The 19868-nt window shown below is 40.3% G+C and overlaps 1 protein-coding gene across 4 annotated transcripts in view; it reads left to right on the plus strand.

The window, feature by feature from the left end:
- lyst (lysosomal trafficking regulator) overlaps nt 1–17455 on the plus strand; it is a 58402-nt gene extending 40947 nt beyond the window's left edge. For 3 of the 4 annotated variants that reach the window (XM_087802882.1, XM_087802883.1, XM_087802885.1), the window contains exons 29-53: nt 577–768; nt 840–1054; nt 2314–2523; nt 2597–2773; nt 2846–2922; nt 3019–3207; nt 3287–3432; nt 3497–3593; nt 4520–4581; nt 4763–4818; nt 4888–5040; nt 6026–6270; nt 7079–7145; nt 7851–8007; nt 9360–9500; nt 9572–9789; nt 10888–11118; nt 11194–11383; nt 11457–11593; nt 12291–12389; nt 14210–14349; nt 14649–14746; nt 14827–14983; nt 16318–16389; nt 16474–17455. In XM_087802882.1, the coding sequence (XP_087659008.1) occupies nt 577–768; nt 840–1054; nt 2314–2523; nt 2597–2773; nt 2846–2922; nt 3019–3207; nt 3287–3432; nt 3497–3593; nt 4520–4581; nt 4763–4818; nt 4888–5040; nt 6026–6270; nt 7079–7145; nt 7851–8007; nt 9360–9500; nt 9572–9789; nt 10888–11118; nt 11194–11383; nt 11457–11593; nt 12291–12389; nt 14210–14349; nt 14649–14746; nt 14827–14983; nt 16318–16389; nt 16474–16612 (3665 nt within the window). In that variant the 3' untranslated portion in view covers nt 16613–17455. Of the gene's footprint in view, nt 1–91; nt 254–576; nt 769–839; nt 1055–2313; nt 2524–2596; nt 2774–2845; nt 2923–3018; nt 3208–3286; nt 3433–3496; nt 3594–4519; nt 4582–4762; nt 4819–4887; nt 5041–6025; nt 6271–7078; nt 7146–7850; nt 8008–9359; nt 9501–9571; nt 9790–10887; nt 11119–11193; nt 11384–11456; nt 11594–12290; nt 12390–14209; nt 14350–14648; nt 14747–14826; nt 14984–16317; nt 16390–16473 lie in introns of all 4 variants that reach the window. The other variant, XM_087802886.1, reaches the window with a different exon arrangement.
- Nucleotides 17456–19868: the final 2413 nt, after the last annotated feature.

Genomic DNA, 19868 nt, shown 5'->3' on the forward strand with positions numbered 1-19868 from the left:
CCCAAAAGTCCTTTTTTTTCCCATCGAAAGCGAGTCCATAAAGTGCTCAACAATCGTCGCTGATCCCTCATCCCTCATCCCGGCCTTGAAGGTTCCATTGCGTTGAAAGACTCCATTATCCCCCGCATTCCCAGACAGCACTACCGGTCTTACGGCCAGATCCCGCTGCCCCCTCCCTTCTGCTTCCTGTCCCAGGACCCTCCTCTCATGTCCCCTTCAGGATCTCCATCGTACATGCTCAACTGTGACGCAGGTAGCGGCGCCCGGCAAGAAAGCGCCTCCTCCATGTAGGAGGCGACTTTTCATGTTGCAGTGAACTCACCAATTGTGCCACTCTGGGGGTTTAATTTGCCTGGTAACTCTCTACTGGAGCTCTTCTCCCTGCTGCTTCACCAAACCTCAAACTAAATCAACATAAACACAAATGATACTCGTCAAGTATCATTTGGTCAAATTAAAAAAAAAGGCTGTTTGCATGACTGACCTCGTGGCCATCGTCCACAAATCAAGTGTTTACTAATATTCCCTCCAACGAAAAATGGGGAAACTTCACGATGTGTTATGTGGTGCTCGTAGGCCGCCGGCGCTTCTCTCTGGCGCAGACCGACTCCCTCCTGATGAGGATGCGATCGGTCGCCAGCGACGAGCTCAATCAGATGATGCAGAGGAGGATGAGCCAGGAGAACCCCATCCGGGCGAGCGAGACGGAGTTCGTGCAGAGACTGCAGCGGCTGGTCATCCTCGCCGTCAACAGACTCGTGTACCACGGTCAGAACACTTCATCATAGCAGCAGGTCGTGACCCCACCCTCCCTCATCATCGTGTTGTTTTTTTTCCAGACGTGAGTCCGGATTTGTTCGACCTCCTGAACATCCCCGACTACCCGGACCAGCTCTTGCTGACGCCCGAGCCGGGTGACCAGACTCAGGAGGAGAGCAGCTCCTCCTCTTCAGTGCCGCTGTCTCCTACTCCCTTCATCCTGCCTCCTGCCAGCAAGAAGAGTTTCCAGAAAGACGTCATGAAGCTCATGATCGACGGGATCAAAATAAGCATGGTATGACCTACTTTTTGACGCTTTACTGCTTGTGGCAAGAACCTGGCGATAAGATACGTTTCACAATACCGAGGCCACAATACGATATATATTGTTATACTGTCGAAACAATTATATATTTGTAGGATTGCCCAAGTTCTTATGAAATTTCCCAAACATTAGCTTTCAAAGGTGCACAAGTCAACTGCATCCTCTCGTCCTCAGTCGTTGCCGGGATCTCGCATGATTTCATTACTACTTTAGCTGCGAAGGACGTAATGAATGTCGCCACTATTAAAAAGTACAAAAAAAATTGTAAAAATAAAACCATGTTTCAAAGCAAAACATGAATTGAAAATCATTTTATTTATAGTTTTTATTTTTATATATATAAAAACAAAAAAATCAATACAGTGTAATTGAATACTGATGCACTATCATCCAAACATTTTTGGGATTTATCAATCTTTTTTTAAACTACTATAATTAAATGCGAGTCTCCTTTTGCTAGACTTTTCCTTTATCAAATACCTTTTACTTCTTTGTCAGTTTCACTCTTATTAGAAGTCTGTCAAATCTGTCCCCAGTATATCAAAGCATGCATGCCTTTTGTTTACTAGTGGATCATAAGTGAAGTTTTCTTTTCTGAGTGATTTTAACCACTACATACAGTACCTCAAAAACATTTTGACCCAGAGACAACACAAGGGTTAAGTGTAACTACTTGCAAATTTACGTTTCTTTTTGTACATATTAATTATTAATTTATAGATTAAAATGTCGTACATTGTAAAAGCAAACCATTCAGTTCACATATTAAAAACAATAACACGATAAAAACGATTGTATTTAAAATGAATATAATATTTAACAATTAATAACATAATAATAACAAAAATAATGATGGGCATATCAACAACAATAAATGGTCATATAATAAAAATGTATAATAATAATAATAATAATATTGTCTCACTCCCTCTTTGTGAACTCATCTTTGCAGCTCAGTGTAAAAAATGTTTTAATCGCTACACACCATTAAGAAAATCCAATTTTCTAATTCAAAATACATTTTAACTGCTTTAATCAAAGGGATCTTTCAAGAGTTAATGTAGTGAAAAACCTCCCTGACGCACGTGCAGGTGAATCGGGTCTATGTTTTGTCAGTTATACTGCAGGATCTACTTCCTATATATATATATATATATAATGTTTAAAAAGGTCTAGTGTCGATGCACACGTCATGTTTCAATAAAGGTTCATTGTGTTGACGTCCACAGGGCAGCACGGGTCGAGGTGGAGCCCCGCATCAACAGTGGAGGAGGATCCTGTGGTCCTGCAGGGACACTTTTCGGGTGCAGATCGGTCGTCTGTTGGTCCACACTCTGAGTCCTGCACGGCCCCTGTCGGATAGAAAGGAGGCGCTGGACTTTGTTTACGACCCCAGACATCTGGACATCTTGAAAGAGAGTCTAAGTCCAGGACTGGAGGTCAGTAGCACCAAATAAAATGCAAGCAGAAGCTGTTGATTGGTTTTGATAAGTCGAATCATTGATCGCACAGCACGGCCCCAAGTTGTCTCTGTACCTGTACGAGATGCTGCACGACCACAAGGACGGCCTCAGCAAGGACGAGCAGAACACCGTGGGTGTTTTCATGACCTCGCTGAAGCTCTGTGGACACCGCTGCATCCCTCCCAACGCTCCGCACAAGCAAGACTTGCTCAAGGCGATCACGGAGGCACGTCTTTTGAAGATAAGTCACTTTCAGCCGCAGCGAAATAACGCCGAATGCTTGTTCGGTTCAAAACAGGAGAAGTTGAAGTACGAGGCGGAGGAGAAAACAAGCAAGGTCGCCTGGGAGAAGAAGATGTCCAGCAGTCAGAGGAAGTGAGAAAACTTTACTTTCAAGTTCAGGCCGGTCGTTCCCCCCCCCCCACCCCCTCCTCGCTTTCGGTGTTTGATTCCTTTTTTTTTCTTTTGCAGTCTCATTCAGAGGCTGGAAGGCAAATCCAAAGACATCTCCAAGATCGCCGCCGATATCACGCAGAACGTGTCTCTGCGACAAGGAATGGAGAGGAAGAAGGTCATCCAGCACATCCGGGGACTCTACAAGACGGATCTCAGCGCCAGCCGCCACTGGCAGGAGCTGGTGCAGCAACTCACGCATGATCGGTGACTCACTCTTTTTCTCCAGCGTTAGAAACGTTGAAAACAAAATGAACGAATCAAGGTTTAACGGTAAATGTTTCAGTGCCGTGTGGTACGACCCGACTTCCTACCCAACGTCCTGGCAGCTGGACCCCACTGAGGGACCCAATCGTGAGCGTCGACGCCTCCAAAGATGCTACCTCACCATCCCCAACAAGTACCTGCTGAAGGACAGACGCAAGCCTGAAGGTGAAGATGTTCAAGACGATGCATTTGAAGTTAAAATTAAACGTCATTCCATTGTTCTGTTCAGACGCAGCGAAGGCTCCGCTCTCCTTCCTGTTTGAGGACAAGACTCACTCCTCCTTCTCGTCCACGGTGAAGGATAAAGCCACCAGCGAGCCCATCAGGTACAGAGCTATATTTCTTTATTGAATATATAGACGTAATCATAGTTGTCTTCACACAGACAACTGCAATTTATTTATTTGAATATTATTTTTTACAATATCTAGTCCTCATTTTTATTCATTTATATTTTAAATCTTAAGGTAAATATACATCCTATATTTCTTGATCATAAACTAATATATATTTATTAATATATACAATTTTAGACACATTTTATTTATTTATTTGTGCATATATATATGTATTTTAGGTGTATATTCATTGATTAATTTTTACTATATTATACTTTATGATATGATTTTCAATAACTTTTATCCCAAGTACAATTATCAAATGTTTTCTGTTTCATTTATACTTGGGAACTTTTTACTTGATGAATTTTTGTCCCTTTTTTGTTTGGTTATTATTAAAATTAAATAATATTAAAGTAAATCATGGGTCCTGTATTTTTTTTTTTTACAATATTTTTATCCATTCATTTTTATTATAGTTAACATTATCATATTAATTAACTGTTTTTATCCCTGATATGTTCTTATTTCATACAATATAAATGGCGATTACATAAAACTGTAATTAGGAACATTTATTTTTCTTTTTAATTACACTTAGTATTAATTTTTTATTATCGCCTTTTCCATAACTATTTCTTTTTTAAGGTAAAACCTATATATTCTATTTTTCTATTCTCTAGATATGTTGGATTTAAATAATTTTGGTTTTAAAAATCCTGAGAATATCTTACATTACCAGTTAAATGTTTTTCTTTCTCTAATACATTCTCATATAATATATAAACTCCATTCTCCACAAAAAGATAAATTCATGGTACTATGAATAATTCTTTGACAGTCCATCAAGACGCTCCCGGCACATCTTTAATGTTTCAAGACGTGTGAGGAATGTTGCTTTTTTTCCCTCTTAGGTTCACCAGGCGTTGTGTGAGCGTCGCCCCCTCCAGAGAAACAGCAGGGGAGCTGCTCCTGGGTAAGATACCGTCCGTCTCTCTGGCGGCTGCACTCGCGCGATATAGTTTCACACTCAACAAAAAGTTGTGGCCTCCTGCTGCGAGTCGGTCGTCTCTCTTCTCTTAACACTCGAGCGAGTGTCATTTATTCACCGGCTTATGTTTGTATTGCTCTCACGTCGCCTCTCTCCGCTCTCGCAGGGAAGTCTGGGATGTACTTCGTGGAGGACAACGCGGCGGACGCTCACGACGGCCAGGTACAGTCGCTCTCCCCGGCCCAGAAAGAACGACTACTCAACGCCGTGTCGGCCAATGTGTTTGGACAGAGTCTGCACGGGGAGACCGAGGCGCCCTCTTTCTCCTGGACGTACGAGGAGATTAAGGAGGTGCACAAGCGATGGTGGCAGCTGAGGGACAACGCCGTGGAGATTTTCCTGACGAACGGCAGGACCCTGCTCCTCGCCTTCGACAATACTAAGGTGAGATTACGATCGTGTGCCGCGATCCCTCGTTTTGTTGAATGAGTTCTTAAGACTTATTCTTAGACTATTGTAACAGTTTATTTTCGTGTCTAAACAACAAGGAGCTGTCTAGCCTGTAGTTAATACAAAACTCTGCAGCGAGAATTCTGACCTGCTATAGTAGGAGAACTCACATTTCCCCGAATCTTAAAAGTCTTTACTTTGAAACGATCTTCCTCTCCCTCTGTGTTTGATGGATATAATGACTCCTTCAAGAAGCATCTTAAGACATGCTTATGTGTGTAGGCTTTTCCCTGTATATATATATATATTATTATATTATATATATATATATACATACAAACCTACAAACACAGAGTCCCAGAAAAACAGGGAAAAGCCTACACACATAAGAATGTCTAAATGTGTGTGTGTAAATAAATATATATATAATATATAGATGATATATATATTATATGTCATTTATATGATATATATATGACCTCCTGAGGGAAGTAAAGTTCTACCTAACCTATATATATGTGTGTATATATATATATATATATATGTGTGTGTATATATATATATATATATATGTGTGTGTGTATATATATATATATATGTGTGTGTGTATACATATATATATATGTGTGTGTGTATATATATATATATATGTGTGTGTGTATATATATATATATATGTGTGTGTGTATACATATATATATATGTGTGTGTATATATATATATATATGTGTGTGTGTATACATATATATATATGTGTGTGTATACATATATATATATGTGTGTGTATACATATATATATATGTGTGTGTATACATATATATATATGTATGTATATATTTATATATTTATATATGGATATACATACATTTCCGTACCGTGTGCAAACAGCGAGACCACATAAGGCGAACCTCAATATGGTGAGGAAACGCTGTTGTAATTTTCGTTAATCCTCAAACTTTTCTGTCTTCGTCTCTATGAAGTTCCGTGACGACGTCTACCACAACATCCTGACCTCCGACCTGCCCAACCTGCTGGAGCACGGCAACATCACGCCGCTCACGCAGCTGTGGGGCTCGGGTCAGATCTCCAACTTCGAGTATCTCACGCACCTCAACAAGCACGCCGGCCGCTCCTTCAACGACCTCATGCAGTACCCGGTCTTCCCGTTCATCCTGCGGGATTACGTCAGCGAGACCCTGGACCTGCAGGACCCCACCATCTACAGGTGGGACCTCCTTTCATGTGGCTTGTTCTTAAGCAGTCAGGAATTTAATTGGTTTCAAATAATATTTAATGTAATTGTGGTAGCAAAAGTTCCTGTTGCTTCTCCCTAAAAACATCCTTTGGCGATGGAAAATATTGACCAACAGCTTAAGATAAGATAACATTTCATGACAAAAGGAAACGCAGGCACACAAAGTGGTAAAATAAATTAAAATTTAGTTTAAGGAACCCGAGGGGTTCATATTTAGGATTGACTTCAAAAATTATAAGTAAGAAAATTATAAACACGGACAAGATTCTGGTAAAAATAAATAATATGAAGTTTTTGTTTCACTCTTTTTCGCTAGTATACTGGTTAATACTCCTAACGAAATTGAGTTTTTTCAGTCACCAAGTAAAGCCTGCAAGCCTTGAAAGTATACCGCCACTAAATGTCCTTTAGCTCAGCTCTCTCTGTCAACATGACACTGCCAACCACTCAGTACAAATCCAGTCATGTCTCAGAGAATGTTCTCAGGAATGAAAGGATGTTTCTACTCCACTGTTAACAAGACACCGACTAGGACGTCTTGTTGTTTTTTTTTCGGGACGGATGTATCGGAGCTCTAATTGGACGTCTCTGATGTCTCCATCGTCTCCACATCTCCGTGCACGCCGCAGATCAAACCAAACTCGTGCAAATGATCCGAACGCGTTTGATTGGGAGGAAACATTAGTCAAAATCCTGCCCTTAGATCTTCTCTTCTTTTTGATTTCTTATTATGCCTTTTTTTGTTGGTGGGGATTGAAGTTGTTTTGTTGACATGCAGGAACCTGATCAAACCCATCGCAGTTCAGTCCAAAGAGAAGGAGGATCGCTATGTGGACAATTACAAGGTAAGACACGGCACTTGTTTCCTTTCTTTTTGCTTCACGAACGAAGCTTCTGTTTGTTGTCGCTGCTCAGAAGCCTCATCACTGTGGTTGATCACAGAAGTAAGAAGTATTAAATGAAAAAAATGTCTTACTTTTAAGACAATTATAGTAAGTAAGTAAGTCATTTTTATTTGTATAGCGCTTTTCCAGACCAGGGTCACAAAGCGCTTAAACAATCAAAACAATATTCAATAAAGTATATACTTTAAAGGTCAAGATAAAACTGATAACACAACAGGAGTTCCAGAAAATCAAGGAAAAGCCTGAACAAATAGAAACGTCTTAAGATGTTTCTTAAAGGAGTCAGTAGATCCATCAAGCGCAAAGAGAGAGGAAGATCCATCCAAAACTTAGGAGCAACAGCCTGAAAAGATTTCTCTCCTCTGGTCCTGAGCCGTGTGCGTGGAACCATCAGTAGATTCTGATCCACAGACCTCAGAGTCCGAGCTGGGGTGTAAGGCTGGATCAGATCAGTGATGTAAGGAGGAGCCTGACCATGAATAGATCTGAAAGTAAGAACCAGAATTTTAAAGTTGATCCTGAAAGAAACTGGAAGCCAGTGAAGAGTTTTAAGGATCGGAGAGGGAGTCATTTTGGCACTGATTTACTACTTCTATACGCAATCCACTCTTTCCACCCCTTTGACAAGTACTCTACGTCTCTCAGTACCTCGAGGAGGAGTACAAGAAGGGTATCCGCGAGGACGACCCCATGCCGCCGGTGCAGCCCTACCACTACGGCTCGCACTACTCCAACAGCGGCACGGTGCTGCACTTCCTGGTCCGGATGCCGCCCTTCACAAAGATGTTCCTGGCCTACCAGGGTGAGATGAAAAGACGAGCCCGAACCCTTTTATCCGGGCGCTCGTTTTGCATCTGCGTTTGTGTACTCTTTACGTGATGAATTAAGGACTGGAAACACTGGTGTCGAACAATCGATGGCTCTTTAACATCAGGTAATTATCGTCCATCTGTGAAAAGCTTTTAGTGGCTCTGAGTGCCACCTGTCGACGGCACATCTATGTCTGAATGGCGCAGCTTTTAGCCGTGATGGAACATCCTCATCTCGCATCCAACCGTCTCCCTGTCGGCTATTAAAGTTTACCGCCCTCTTTTTTTTTTTTTTTACATTTAGCTTTCTCCCTTTCATCTTTTCTTTTTCTCATCTTTTTTTTTTCCCAGCCTCTGATCCTTCTTGGCATCTTTTCATCTGGTTCTCGATGTATTCATGGAACCTTGTTCCAAATTATGATGGAGAATTATAGATGAAGATCAGTGCCATCCCATTATTTGAATGGTTGAATTTATCATGTTAAATGTTGTTTTTTTTCAAGCATTGAATAATCTTTTCTATAATTGAAGAATTCAAAAATTGAAAGGTATAATTAGTTTGTATTGAATAATTAAATTCAATAATTTATGTATTGAAAGGTTGAAAATCCTTTTTTTAATTTAATAATTTGATTAAATAACATCTATATTGAAAAGTTTAATTTTGGTAAATTAATTCGAAAATCTTCAACAACAAAAAAAATGTACACAAAGAATTTTATATTCTAATTCCAATGATTCAAAAACACATTTTTTCGAAAAGATGATACGAAAATGTTGGCACAATTTTAGCAAAATTGTTGAATATAAAAGGCTAGAAAAAAAAAAAAAAAGAATTTAGACGTTTTAATTTCGATTAATTAATTAATTATTGAAATTGAAATATCAAACACTATATGTAGAAAATAAATAAATAAAATGTTGGGACTGTGATACCAACACTTTTATATTGCATTGAAATTGCTACAGATTAATAAATGGTGTCTTCAGAACATTTATTTTTCTTAATATAGAAATTTGAAATCAGATGATTTGGGAAATACGATTTTGTGGGAATTTTTTTTCAACGTTTATTTGAATTTGATAACCCTACATTGCATTTGAGGATCCGTCCCTCTCGTCAACCCTCTAAGTAACAGTGAGCTCACATATTACTTTGCCGCCCAGCCAACCAATAAATGCTGTTTATAGCTTTTGACACGGCAACATAAACGTAAATAAAAAAAATAAAAAAACTTACAATATGCAACATTTGAAATGTTAAATTCAACCATCCGATATTCTGACGGCGATGATATGATTCCGTATATAATGTCTCACCTCGATTTGAATTGTCTTCAATCAGACCAGAGCTTCGACATCCCAGACCGGACGTTTCACTCCATGAACACCACGTGGCGTCTGTCGTCCTACGAGTCCATGACCGATGTCAAAGAGCTGGTGCCAGAGTTCTTCTACCTTCCCGAGTTCCTGGTCAACAGAGAAGGTGATCATTTAAAGCCCTGGATCCTTCTTCTTCTTCTTCCTCGCTCCTTCATTGACACTCTCTGTCCTCAGGGTTTGATTTCGGGGTGCGTCAGAACGGCGAGAGGGTCAACAATGTCAACCTGCCACCCTGGGCCCGCAACGACCCGCGACTCTTCATCCTGATCCACCGTCAGGCGCTGGAGTCCGACCAGGTCTCTCAGACCCTCTGCCAGTGGATAGATCTGGTGTTTGGGTTGAAGCAGAAGGGCAAAGCTGCCGTCCAGGCCATCAACGTCTTCCACCCTGCGGTAGGTGGAGAGACAGCGCTTTTCCTCATCTTGTAGAACCTAATAAATTACAACATCAAAATGAAAGAACACTGTATACAAAACACACAACAACCTTTTCAATTAAAATAAATGTCAAAGAATAAAAATCAAAGTGTTTAGTTTAAATAACTGAAATAGGTAGTACAGACAACAATAAAGTACACCCAATGCAAACTTCCCTTATCGCTTAAAAAAATGGTTGTTCTTTCTTCACAAAACTAAGGTAAGGTAAGGTAAAACTTTATTGATCAGGAGGTCTCCTTCGGGAAATTGTTTAAAGTAAGTAAGTAAGTAAGTAAGTAATATAAAGTATAAGTATATTGTAGAAAGTATAGGGTGTATGAAAATATTGATACACTTTAATATCGTGATCGTTTTTTTCATCCTACCGTATTGCCAGCATTGTATAAGTATAAATAAATCAATCGTTTTTTAAATGTTTTGCCTTTCAAATCATGTTTTATTTTTGTCATATCTATTGTATGGTTAATATTTCAATAGTGTGTGTGTGAAATTAAATTATTTTTATCTGTATTTAAAATGAACATGCACTTTTGTTTATTTTTGTGTTGCATTTAAACTTCCGGTCGCTAGATTTCAGCGGTCATTATGTCCTCCGCAGCAACAGGAACAATGAAATGCTGTGAGATCCCAGCAATGACTGGGGACGAGAGGATACAGTCGACACCAGCAGCTTTTAAAGCTTATATTTGGACATATTTTTGTGTAAAAGCAACGACTACGACTTTGTCAAGAGTCATGTGGTCTGTAAATTCTACAGCACCAGAGTAAAGTACTCGACAATACTACACATATATTGTTGTTCCTACAGTATCGATTATGTGACAATATACTGTATGGTTTTACCGGATTCTTGCCAATACACACCCCTATTATTAAGCCCATGTGTATTCTGTGTGTTTGTTTATTGAAGCTATAACTGTTCAGATATAGAGTTTTACATTGATTTATTCATGGGTTTTAGTAGTAGTTGTAACATAAAATACTTATATCATCATGTATTAGCGTCATTGAGATCCGGAGTCCTTGTTTCTGATGCTTGCTCTTCCCTCACAGACATACTTTGGAATGGACGTGTCGGCCGTAGAAGATCCGGTCCAGAGACGGGCCCTGGAGACCATGATCAAGACGTACGGACAAACTCCCCGGCAGCTGTTCAGCGCCTCACACATGAGCAGGGCTGGTCCCAAACTCCTGATGGAGGGAGAGCTGCCGGCGGCCATGGGCATCCTGGTCCAACTGGCCTTTAGAGAGTCCAAAGAGCAAACCAAGGAAATTTCCTGTCCGGTTAGTTTGCCTTTTTTTTTAATGTAAGACGCGTCTTCAAGTTTCACCTTTGTCTAAAATGTCAACTCCTTCCAGAGTCCTCTGCCGTGGATCAAAGGTCTAAAGTGGGGCGAGTACGTCGGGTCACCCAGCTCCCCCGACCCGGTGGTTTGCTTCAGCCAACCGCACGGCGAGCGCTTCGGCTCGCTGCTGGCTCTTCCGACGCGAGCCATCTGTGGCTTGTCGCGCAAGTTCTGCCTGATGATGATCTACAGCAAAGAGCAAGGTAACGAGCAGCACCATGTGAAAGCCGACCAACAATCTGTCAATCTCAACCCCCGCCCCTCTCTCCTCCTAAGGTGTTCGGAGCATGCACAGCACCGACATCCAGTGGTCGGCCATCTTGAGTTGGGGTTACGCCGACAACATCCTGAGGCTGAAAAGCAAACAGAGCGAACCGCCAATCAACTTCATCCAGTGTTCGCAGCTTCATCAGGTCAGCAGAGAAGCTTTTTCAATGTAGAAAAATGGTCCCTCGTTTATTGCAGGGTTAGGGGTCTAAAAACAAAACAATTAAGTAGTGATTATTTAAGTGTTTATTTATTTAACAAAATTGCATATGAGCTGCCATCCCTACCAACAACCCTCTCAATAAAGGTGAACAGCTCCCATAGTGCTTTGCCGCCCAGCCGACATTTCCCTTTTGACAATGCAAAATAGATTTATTAATTTAAATGCTGTAATGTAGCGACCAATCAACTGTCAATAAATAAAGCAGTGTGTAGAAGTGCATCATGGGCATTCAGAGTTTTGTTTGCACCATAAGTGTGATTGGTGTGAGATATGACGAGGGACCATTGCACTCGTTTCTTTACTCTTTCATGATCACAGTTCTATAAGGATCACCTGGGTTTATTTGGATTTTGTGGCTGTAGAATTGTTTTCAAATGTCTTATGAGTGTTTTGTCCCTTTTTTTTCTCCAATAAATATCTGGCAGTAAAGGTTTAGATGCTCCTAAAGTGGGTCCAATAAGCCGGGTTGCTCTGCATCGTACCCATAGCCTTCTGCTGCAAAAGAAATTGGGACGTTTAACAGCAGTTAACAAAAGTCTCCAATATCCGATGATTTTATTTTTTCCTCACAATGCGACGAGTCAGTCGATCGTCCATGAACTCCTCCGTCTCTCTTCCAGGTGACCAGCTGTGCCTGGGTGCCCGACGGCTGCCAGTTATTCACCGGCAGCAAGTGTGGAGTCATCACCGCCTACAGCAACCGCTTCACCAGCACCACGGTGGGTTACCATGACAACCGCGGCCTCTCACCTTCTCCCGCCCGCACACCGGAACCCGATCCAGCTACTTTATCTCCCCCCGACTCCCCGACTCCCCTCCACCTCTCGCTCCGGCGTTCAACCTCGTTAGTCAGAGCTCGGATCCTTTCAGAGAACATTAGCGCCGAGTCCTCCAGCGAGATTAGAGGTGGGACGGTCCGTGATCAGAGGGAGGCAGGCTTACCCCTCCTGGATCTTTTTGAAGATCAGTTATTCACCTCACATGATGGATAGATGGATGACAGAAGTATGATCGGATGGATGGAAGGCTGGTTGACGGTTGGGTAGATGGATGGATAGATGGATGGATGGAGGGATAGATAGATTGATGGATGGTAGGATAGCACAAGATATATGGATGGATGGATAGATGATACAAGATAGACAGATAGCACAAGATAGATGTATGGATGGATAGATAATACAAGATAGATGGATGGATGGATGGATAGAGCAAGATCGATGGATGGATGGATGACAGAAGTATGATCGGATGGATGGAAGGCTGGTTGATGGTTGGGTAGATGGATGGATAGATGGCTGGGTGGATGGATGGATGGATGGATGGAAGGATAGCATAAGATATATGGATGGATGGATGGATAGGTAATACAAGATAGACGGATAGCACAAGATAGAAGTATGGATGGATAGATAATACAAGATAGATGGATGGATGGATAGAACAAGATCGATGGATGGATGGATGACAGAAGTATGATCGGATGGATGGAAGGCTGGTTGATGGTTGGGTAGATGGATGGATAAATAGCTGGATGGATAGATGGATGGATGAAGGATAGCACAAGATGTATGGATGGGTAGATAATACAAGATAGACAGATAGCACAAGATAGAAGTATGGATGGATAGATAATACAAGATAGATGGATGGATGGATGACAGAAGTATGATCGGATGGATGGAAGGCTGGTTGATGGTTGGGTAGATGGATGGATAGATAGATGGATGGATAGAAGGATAGCACAACATATATGGATGGATGGATGGATGTATGGATAGATAATACAAGATAGACAGATAGCATAAGATAGATGGATGGATGGATAGAACAAGATAGATGGATGGATAGAACAAGATAAATGGATGGAACAAGATAGATGAATAGATAGAACTAGATAGATAGATAGAGTGGATGGATGACAGAAGTAGAGTTGAATGGATGATAAAAGTGTGGACGGGTATATACAGTAGGTGGATATAGGGACGGATAGAAGCATGTAGATTGATCAATGAATGGGTGGAATAAAGGAAGGGTGAAGGATAGGTGGATGAAAGAAGTATGGATGAGTGGATAGATATATGGATTAAAAGAAAGATTGGTGGTTGAATAGAGGGTTGGATGGATTGTAGGATGGATAGAATCGGTAGAAGGAAGGGTGGATGGATGAGCAGAAGGATGAATAGATGCGCAGCAGGATGGACGGATGAATGGAAAAATAGACGTGTGGATGGTTAAAAGGATTGATAAACGGGTGGGCGGATGAAAGGTTAGATGGGTGGAAGGCTGGATGGATGGAAAAAATCGACGGGTAGATGAATTAATAAAAGAATGAAGGGATGACATGATGTTGATAAAGAGATCAGAGAGAAAAAACAAGACTAAAAACGGCTGCTTCAGACGACACTTGCAAAAACGTCTTTGAAGTCTGATTGAAATTCATGAGATTTTTTCTGTGACTCACTGCTGTGTGTTTTTTGTGTTTGTGTGTGTGTTGTGTTTGTGTGTGTGTTGTGTGTGTGTGTGTTCTCGTCCTCAGCCCTCAGAGATGGAGGTGGAGTCTCAGGTTCACCTGTACGGCCACACGGGGGAAGTCACCAGCCTGTTTGTGTGCAAGCCGTACAGCATCCTCATCAGCGTCAGCAGGGACGGGACCTGCATCCTCTGGGACCTCAACAGGTGAGTCCACGGCCGGTCTCTACTTTCTCTGGACGACTTCACGCTCCTGTTTTTATTGACAATAGTGTTCATTCTTCCCCCAAAAAATTCCAAGGCCACATGCATGAATTGTGAACTAATTTAAGATCTTACTTTCATGTATAAGCAGTTACATAAAAACCTATTTTTATTTTCAATAACACATAAAATACCTCACAATAGTTTTTCTGTTTGAGTTCCTATGAAAACATTGATATTTTCTGTTAAAACCAGAAGGAAGGTCAATATTTGTGATTTAAAAGTATTTGCAATGTTTGCAGGCTCTGCTACGTACAAAGTCTCACGGGCCACAAAAGTCCAGTGACGGCGGTCTCGGCCAGCGAGACCACCGGAGACATCGCCACCGTCTGTGACTCCGGTGAGAGCTCGGTTCCGATCGAACGCTTCCATTTTTTTTTTAAACGTTGAGAACTTCTTTGACGTGTTCGTGTCTTCAAGTGGGCGGAGGGAGCGACCTGCGGCTGTGGACGGTCAACGGCGACCTCATCGGTCACGTCCACTGCAGGGAGATCATCTGCTCCGTGGCGTTCTCCAATCAGCCGGAGGGCGTGTCGGTCAACGTGATCGCGGGCGGACTGGAGAACGGCGTCGTCAGGTGAGCGACTGATGCTCCAGTGAAGGACGTCTTGTAGCTTTAAATGAGACGTGTGAAACTAAATCACATCTCTGGCTGAAAATGACCTTCTTTGTTACTGGACAAACAAACTACCGTACTTTTCAGGCTATAAAGAAAAACTTAAAATTTCTCAAAAATGGACAAATACACAAAATGTTATTGTAATACTGCGCGAGGATCTGTAGTAAAACTCGAGGCTCAGTATTATATTACTCCGCAAGGGTCTATAGTATTACTCTGCAAGGCTCAGTAGTATTATTCCGCGGGGCTCAGTGGCACATTACGCCGCAAAATCTGTAATATTACTCTGTGAAGCTTTGTAATATTACTCCGCGAGGCTCAGTGTTATTACTCTGTGAGGGTCTGTAGTGTTACTCCGCTATACTCAGTAGTATTACTCCGCGAGGCTCTGAAATATTACTCTGCGAGGCTCAGTAGTAAATTACTTTCTGAGGCTCAGTAGTATTACTCTGCGAGGCTCAATATTACATTACTTCGCAAGGCTCTCGAGTGTTACTCCGCAAGGCTCCGTAGTATTACTCCGCAAGGCTCTGAAGTATTACTCCGCAAGGCTCTGTAGTATTACTCCGCAAGGCTCTGAAGTATTACTCCACAAGGCTCTGAAGTATTACTCCGCAAGGCTCTGAAGTATTACTCCACAAGGCTCTGAAGTATTACTCCGCGAGGCTCAGTAGTATTACTCCGCAAGGCTCTGAAGTATTACTCCGCAAGGCTCTGAAGTATTACTCCACAAGGCTCTGAAGTATTACTCCGCGAGGCTCAGTAGTATTACTCCGCAAGGCTCTGAAGTATTACTCCGCAAGGCTCTGAAGTATTACTCCACAAGGCTCTGAAGTATTACCCCGCATTGGCTCCATAGTATTACTCCGCGAGGCTCACTAGTACATTACTTCGCAAGGCTCAGTAATATTACTCCGCAAGGCTCTGAAGTATTACTCCGCAAGGCTCTGAAGTATTACTCCGCAAGGCTCTGAATTATTACTCCGCAAGGCTCCGTAGTATTACTCCGCGAGGCTCCGTAGTATTACTCCGCGAGGCTCAGTAGTATTACTCCGCGAGGCTCCGTAGTATTACTCCACAAGGCTCCGTAGTACAATTATTTGTGTATCTGTATCTTATTTGTAAACGTCATCAATGAGGTTTTCTTTAGACTCTTCGATATTCGATGTTTCTTAAAATACCTTCAATTATTGTCCATCTATCTCGACTGTAGTGATTTTAAAAACTACTCAGGATATTAGTTGTGAGGCCAGATGATGGTTCGACACACGAGTAACTGTGTCGTCCTCCAGGCTCTGGAGCACCTGGGACTTGAAACCGGTCCGAGAAATCACCTTCGCCAAATCCAGCCGACCCATCATCAGGTACGCCAGGTTGTCGATCGTTGACGGGTTCAGGAACAAATGTCGCTCACCGGCGCCCCCCTTTTTCTCTGCCGCCGTTTTCAGCCTCACCTACTCGTGCGACGGGCACCACCTCTACACGGCCAACAGCGAGGGCACGGTGATGGCCTGGTGTCGGCGGGACCAGCAGCGCATGAAGCTGCCCATGTTCTACTCCTTCTTGAGCAGCTACGCCGCCGGCTGAGCCATGATGCAGTGTGTGGATGTATATTTATAAATATATATATGTATAGAGAGAGAGAGAGAGTGTGTATCATGGGCGCAGTGGAAGGTCTTGCTGCACCAGACACTTTACCAGATACTTTTCCTTAAAACTGATGGTCCGTCCCCCCCGCTGCTCACGTCCATCGCTTTGACTCGCGGCAGAAGAAGCTCGAGACCCCCTCAGAGGGAGGAAGGTTTCTGACGTCCCCCCACTCCCATCAATCAAGCTGTCGTCTTCTGCACGCTCCGGTTGTCGACCAGGAATCTTCCAAACACTCCATCCATCTCTAACCTTCACATTCCAAACCCCGTTTTTTGTTTGTTTTTCTTCCCGTGGCGTGAGAAGTGATCAAATGCACTTTAAGAATCTGGCCCCAGCCAATCAGGCGCTTCGATTCCGAGAGCAATACTGAACGTGGTCTCGCTCGCTCCTCCGCCGTCTTAAGTCCTCGCACTCGTTTACAAGAAAGGGAATATTTTGTCAGGAATATTTCTCGCTTTCTTTTATCGTGTCATGAAATATCTTCCTCTTTGTTTACCGCTCGTGTTCGTGACACACTTTTTTTTTTTTTTTAACTCTTTTGTTGTTTGTTTTGTTTTTTTTTATTAAGGAAGGAGAACGACGGCAGGAATTTTAAGATGGTTTGAGACTCTGAAGGAGATATTTTCTCTGAATTATTGAAGCTTTGCATCATTTAAGCGTCGTTTTGTGTTGCTGACGCTGTTTCAACTTTTACGTTTCCTTTGTATATATGTATGTGTGTATGTATAAATAAACTGCTATATTATAAATATATATATATAAATATTTGATGAAATATTACCGACGGTGTCTTTATTTCGCAACCGATGGATGTTGGGTCGGATCAGAACCATTTGAGTGTATTTATGTGGCTCTTATCAGGTCAAAGGTCACGTAGAAACTAACCAATTTATTTTCTATATACTGTTTTAATGCATTACTAGTAAATTATGACTCAGGGGTTTATTATTTTTGTGAGTTGAATATCAACTATGTGCAAGAACGAGAAGCAAATGTCTCAAAGCTGGTCTTGTGTGTTTAATTCCATCATGATTTGGTAACTAAAAGAAAATCGGTAGATTCGGGAAGAATGAAACATATTTTAAAAGCTTTGACAGACATTGACATGATGTAAAGACAACTTTGTTTTATTGTATACACAAACACAGTTAAAAAAAAACAAATTAAAACAATTTTTAATAAGATAAGAATAGACCAAAATGATGACAAATAATACATTGAAATTGCGTTCAGTCACTCATTACATTTTAAAAATGGAAGAATATTAAAGAGCATCTAATGTGAAAATCCAACTCTCCTGACTCTCATGTTTCAAAGGTTGAAGTCTTCCTTCTTCAAGATTCAATAAGTCCCTCATCATGACCATGTTTTGAACTTATTACTTTATAAAGTTCTCCCCGGTCTGAAATCTTGCGAACAAGAGGTTACGAGAGTGGAGTCCATTATGATGTAATAACGGTCTTCACTCCTCCTCCAGCCAGCTGTAATCGCGCCTCGCTTTGTTTATACAACGAGTCCCTTGGAGGTGGAGACTTCCTGGGTTGATGACGCACAGTGACAAACATTCATGTTTGAACAATCACAGCAGAGTGGGCGTGGTTATGATAAACAAGATTTAATCTCCATAAAAACAAAGTGTTTTCAGTGGGCGGGGCTTAAGCACATTTTCTAATGTAATTGTTTAAATGAAAAGAGAGTTTTTTACAGTTACATACTGATGATACAATAAAGTCCAATATATATTTAAGACACAATTAAATCCACACGAGTCGACCTTTAAGAAAACAATATCACTTAAATAAATTAACTGTGTGTTAAGCAAACAATGCGGTGTATACGTATATAAATGTGTAAATTCTCTTAATCAAGAAAACTTTTGATTATTATCATGAAATACTTTCCTTAATTTCATTTCTTATTCATGAATTTTATAGAAAGTGTTTAATTTATGTCAAATGTTCTCGACTAATGTTCGTAATGTTTCACGATTCACACAAGGGCTCTTTATTCCCCCTTTTTTTTGTATTATTACTTAGTTCCAGAGTAGTACATTAAATAAATAAACACTATTTTTACTAGTTTATTTTTTCTACTTTTTCTACATTGTATATATAAGTTAGTTATATTAGGATTTTACATTTTTTACATCATATTTTATCTTTGCTATCGTATTTACTCCTCTTTCTGATTTGCACAATATTGTTAAGCACAATATTTGTGTATTTTTTATTTTTTCATTACTAAATATTGTATTTTCTCATTTTTCCTTGCACAATTTTAGAATTGTTATTTCACAATTGTGTATTTTGTATTGCACATCTCATTTTTTATTGCACAATTTTGTATTTCCGTGGTTTCCATTGGACACCATTTAATTTTTAATGACACAATATTGTCTTTTTGTATTTTCCATTTTTCAATATAGAATATTTCTTTACACACATTTTTTTTGTTGTATTTTTTTCATTGCACACTGATCCTGACTATATTGTATTTTGGCTTTTCTTGTGTTCAAATTTCTGTATTTTTAATTGCACAATTTATATTTTTGTATTTTTCATTCCTCAATATTGTATTTTTCATTGCACAATATTGAGTTGTTTTTTTTTTGTCTTTTTTTAATGCACGATTTTAAATTTTACAATTGTGTTTTTTCTATTGGAAACTTTTATTTTAAAATGGCACAATATAGTATTTTTCCATTGCACAATTTATATTTAAGTATTTTCAATTGCACAATTTATATTTAAGTATTTTCCATTGCTCAATATTGAGTTTTTTATTTTTTTTTTATCTTATTTTTTATTGCACGATTTTGAATTTTACAATTGTGTATTTTCCATTGCACAACATTATATTTAGTATTTTTTTTATTGCACAATATTATATTTAGTATTTTTTATTGCACAATATTTTATCTTCGTATTTTCTATTGGAAAATTTTATTTTTAAATGGCACAATATAGTATTTTCCATTGCACAATTTATTTATTTTTCATCAGACTATATGGTGTTTCTATATTTCCTTGAATATTTCTGTTAACAATGAATGCAGTCGTTACTGTAAATCCGTCTCGAAAGGATAAACAAATTATATAATAATATATAATAATAAAATAAATAAATAAAGTATCAATATTTGAAATATAGATAATAAATATAATATCTCCAGCAGGTCCAACATCCTCAGTTA

The sequence above is a fragment of the Callionymus lyra genome, chromosome 11 (assembly GCF_982586985.1).
Source record: "Callionymus lyra chromosome 11, fCalLyr1.hap1.1, whole genome shotgun sequence".
NCBI lineage: Eukaryota > Metazoa > Chordata > Actinopteri > Syngnathiformes > Callionymidae > Callionymus > Callionymus lyra.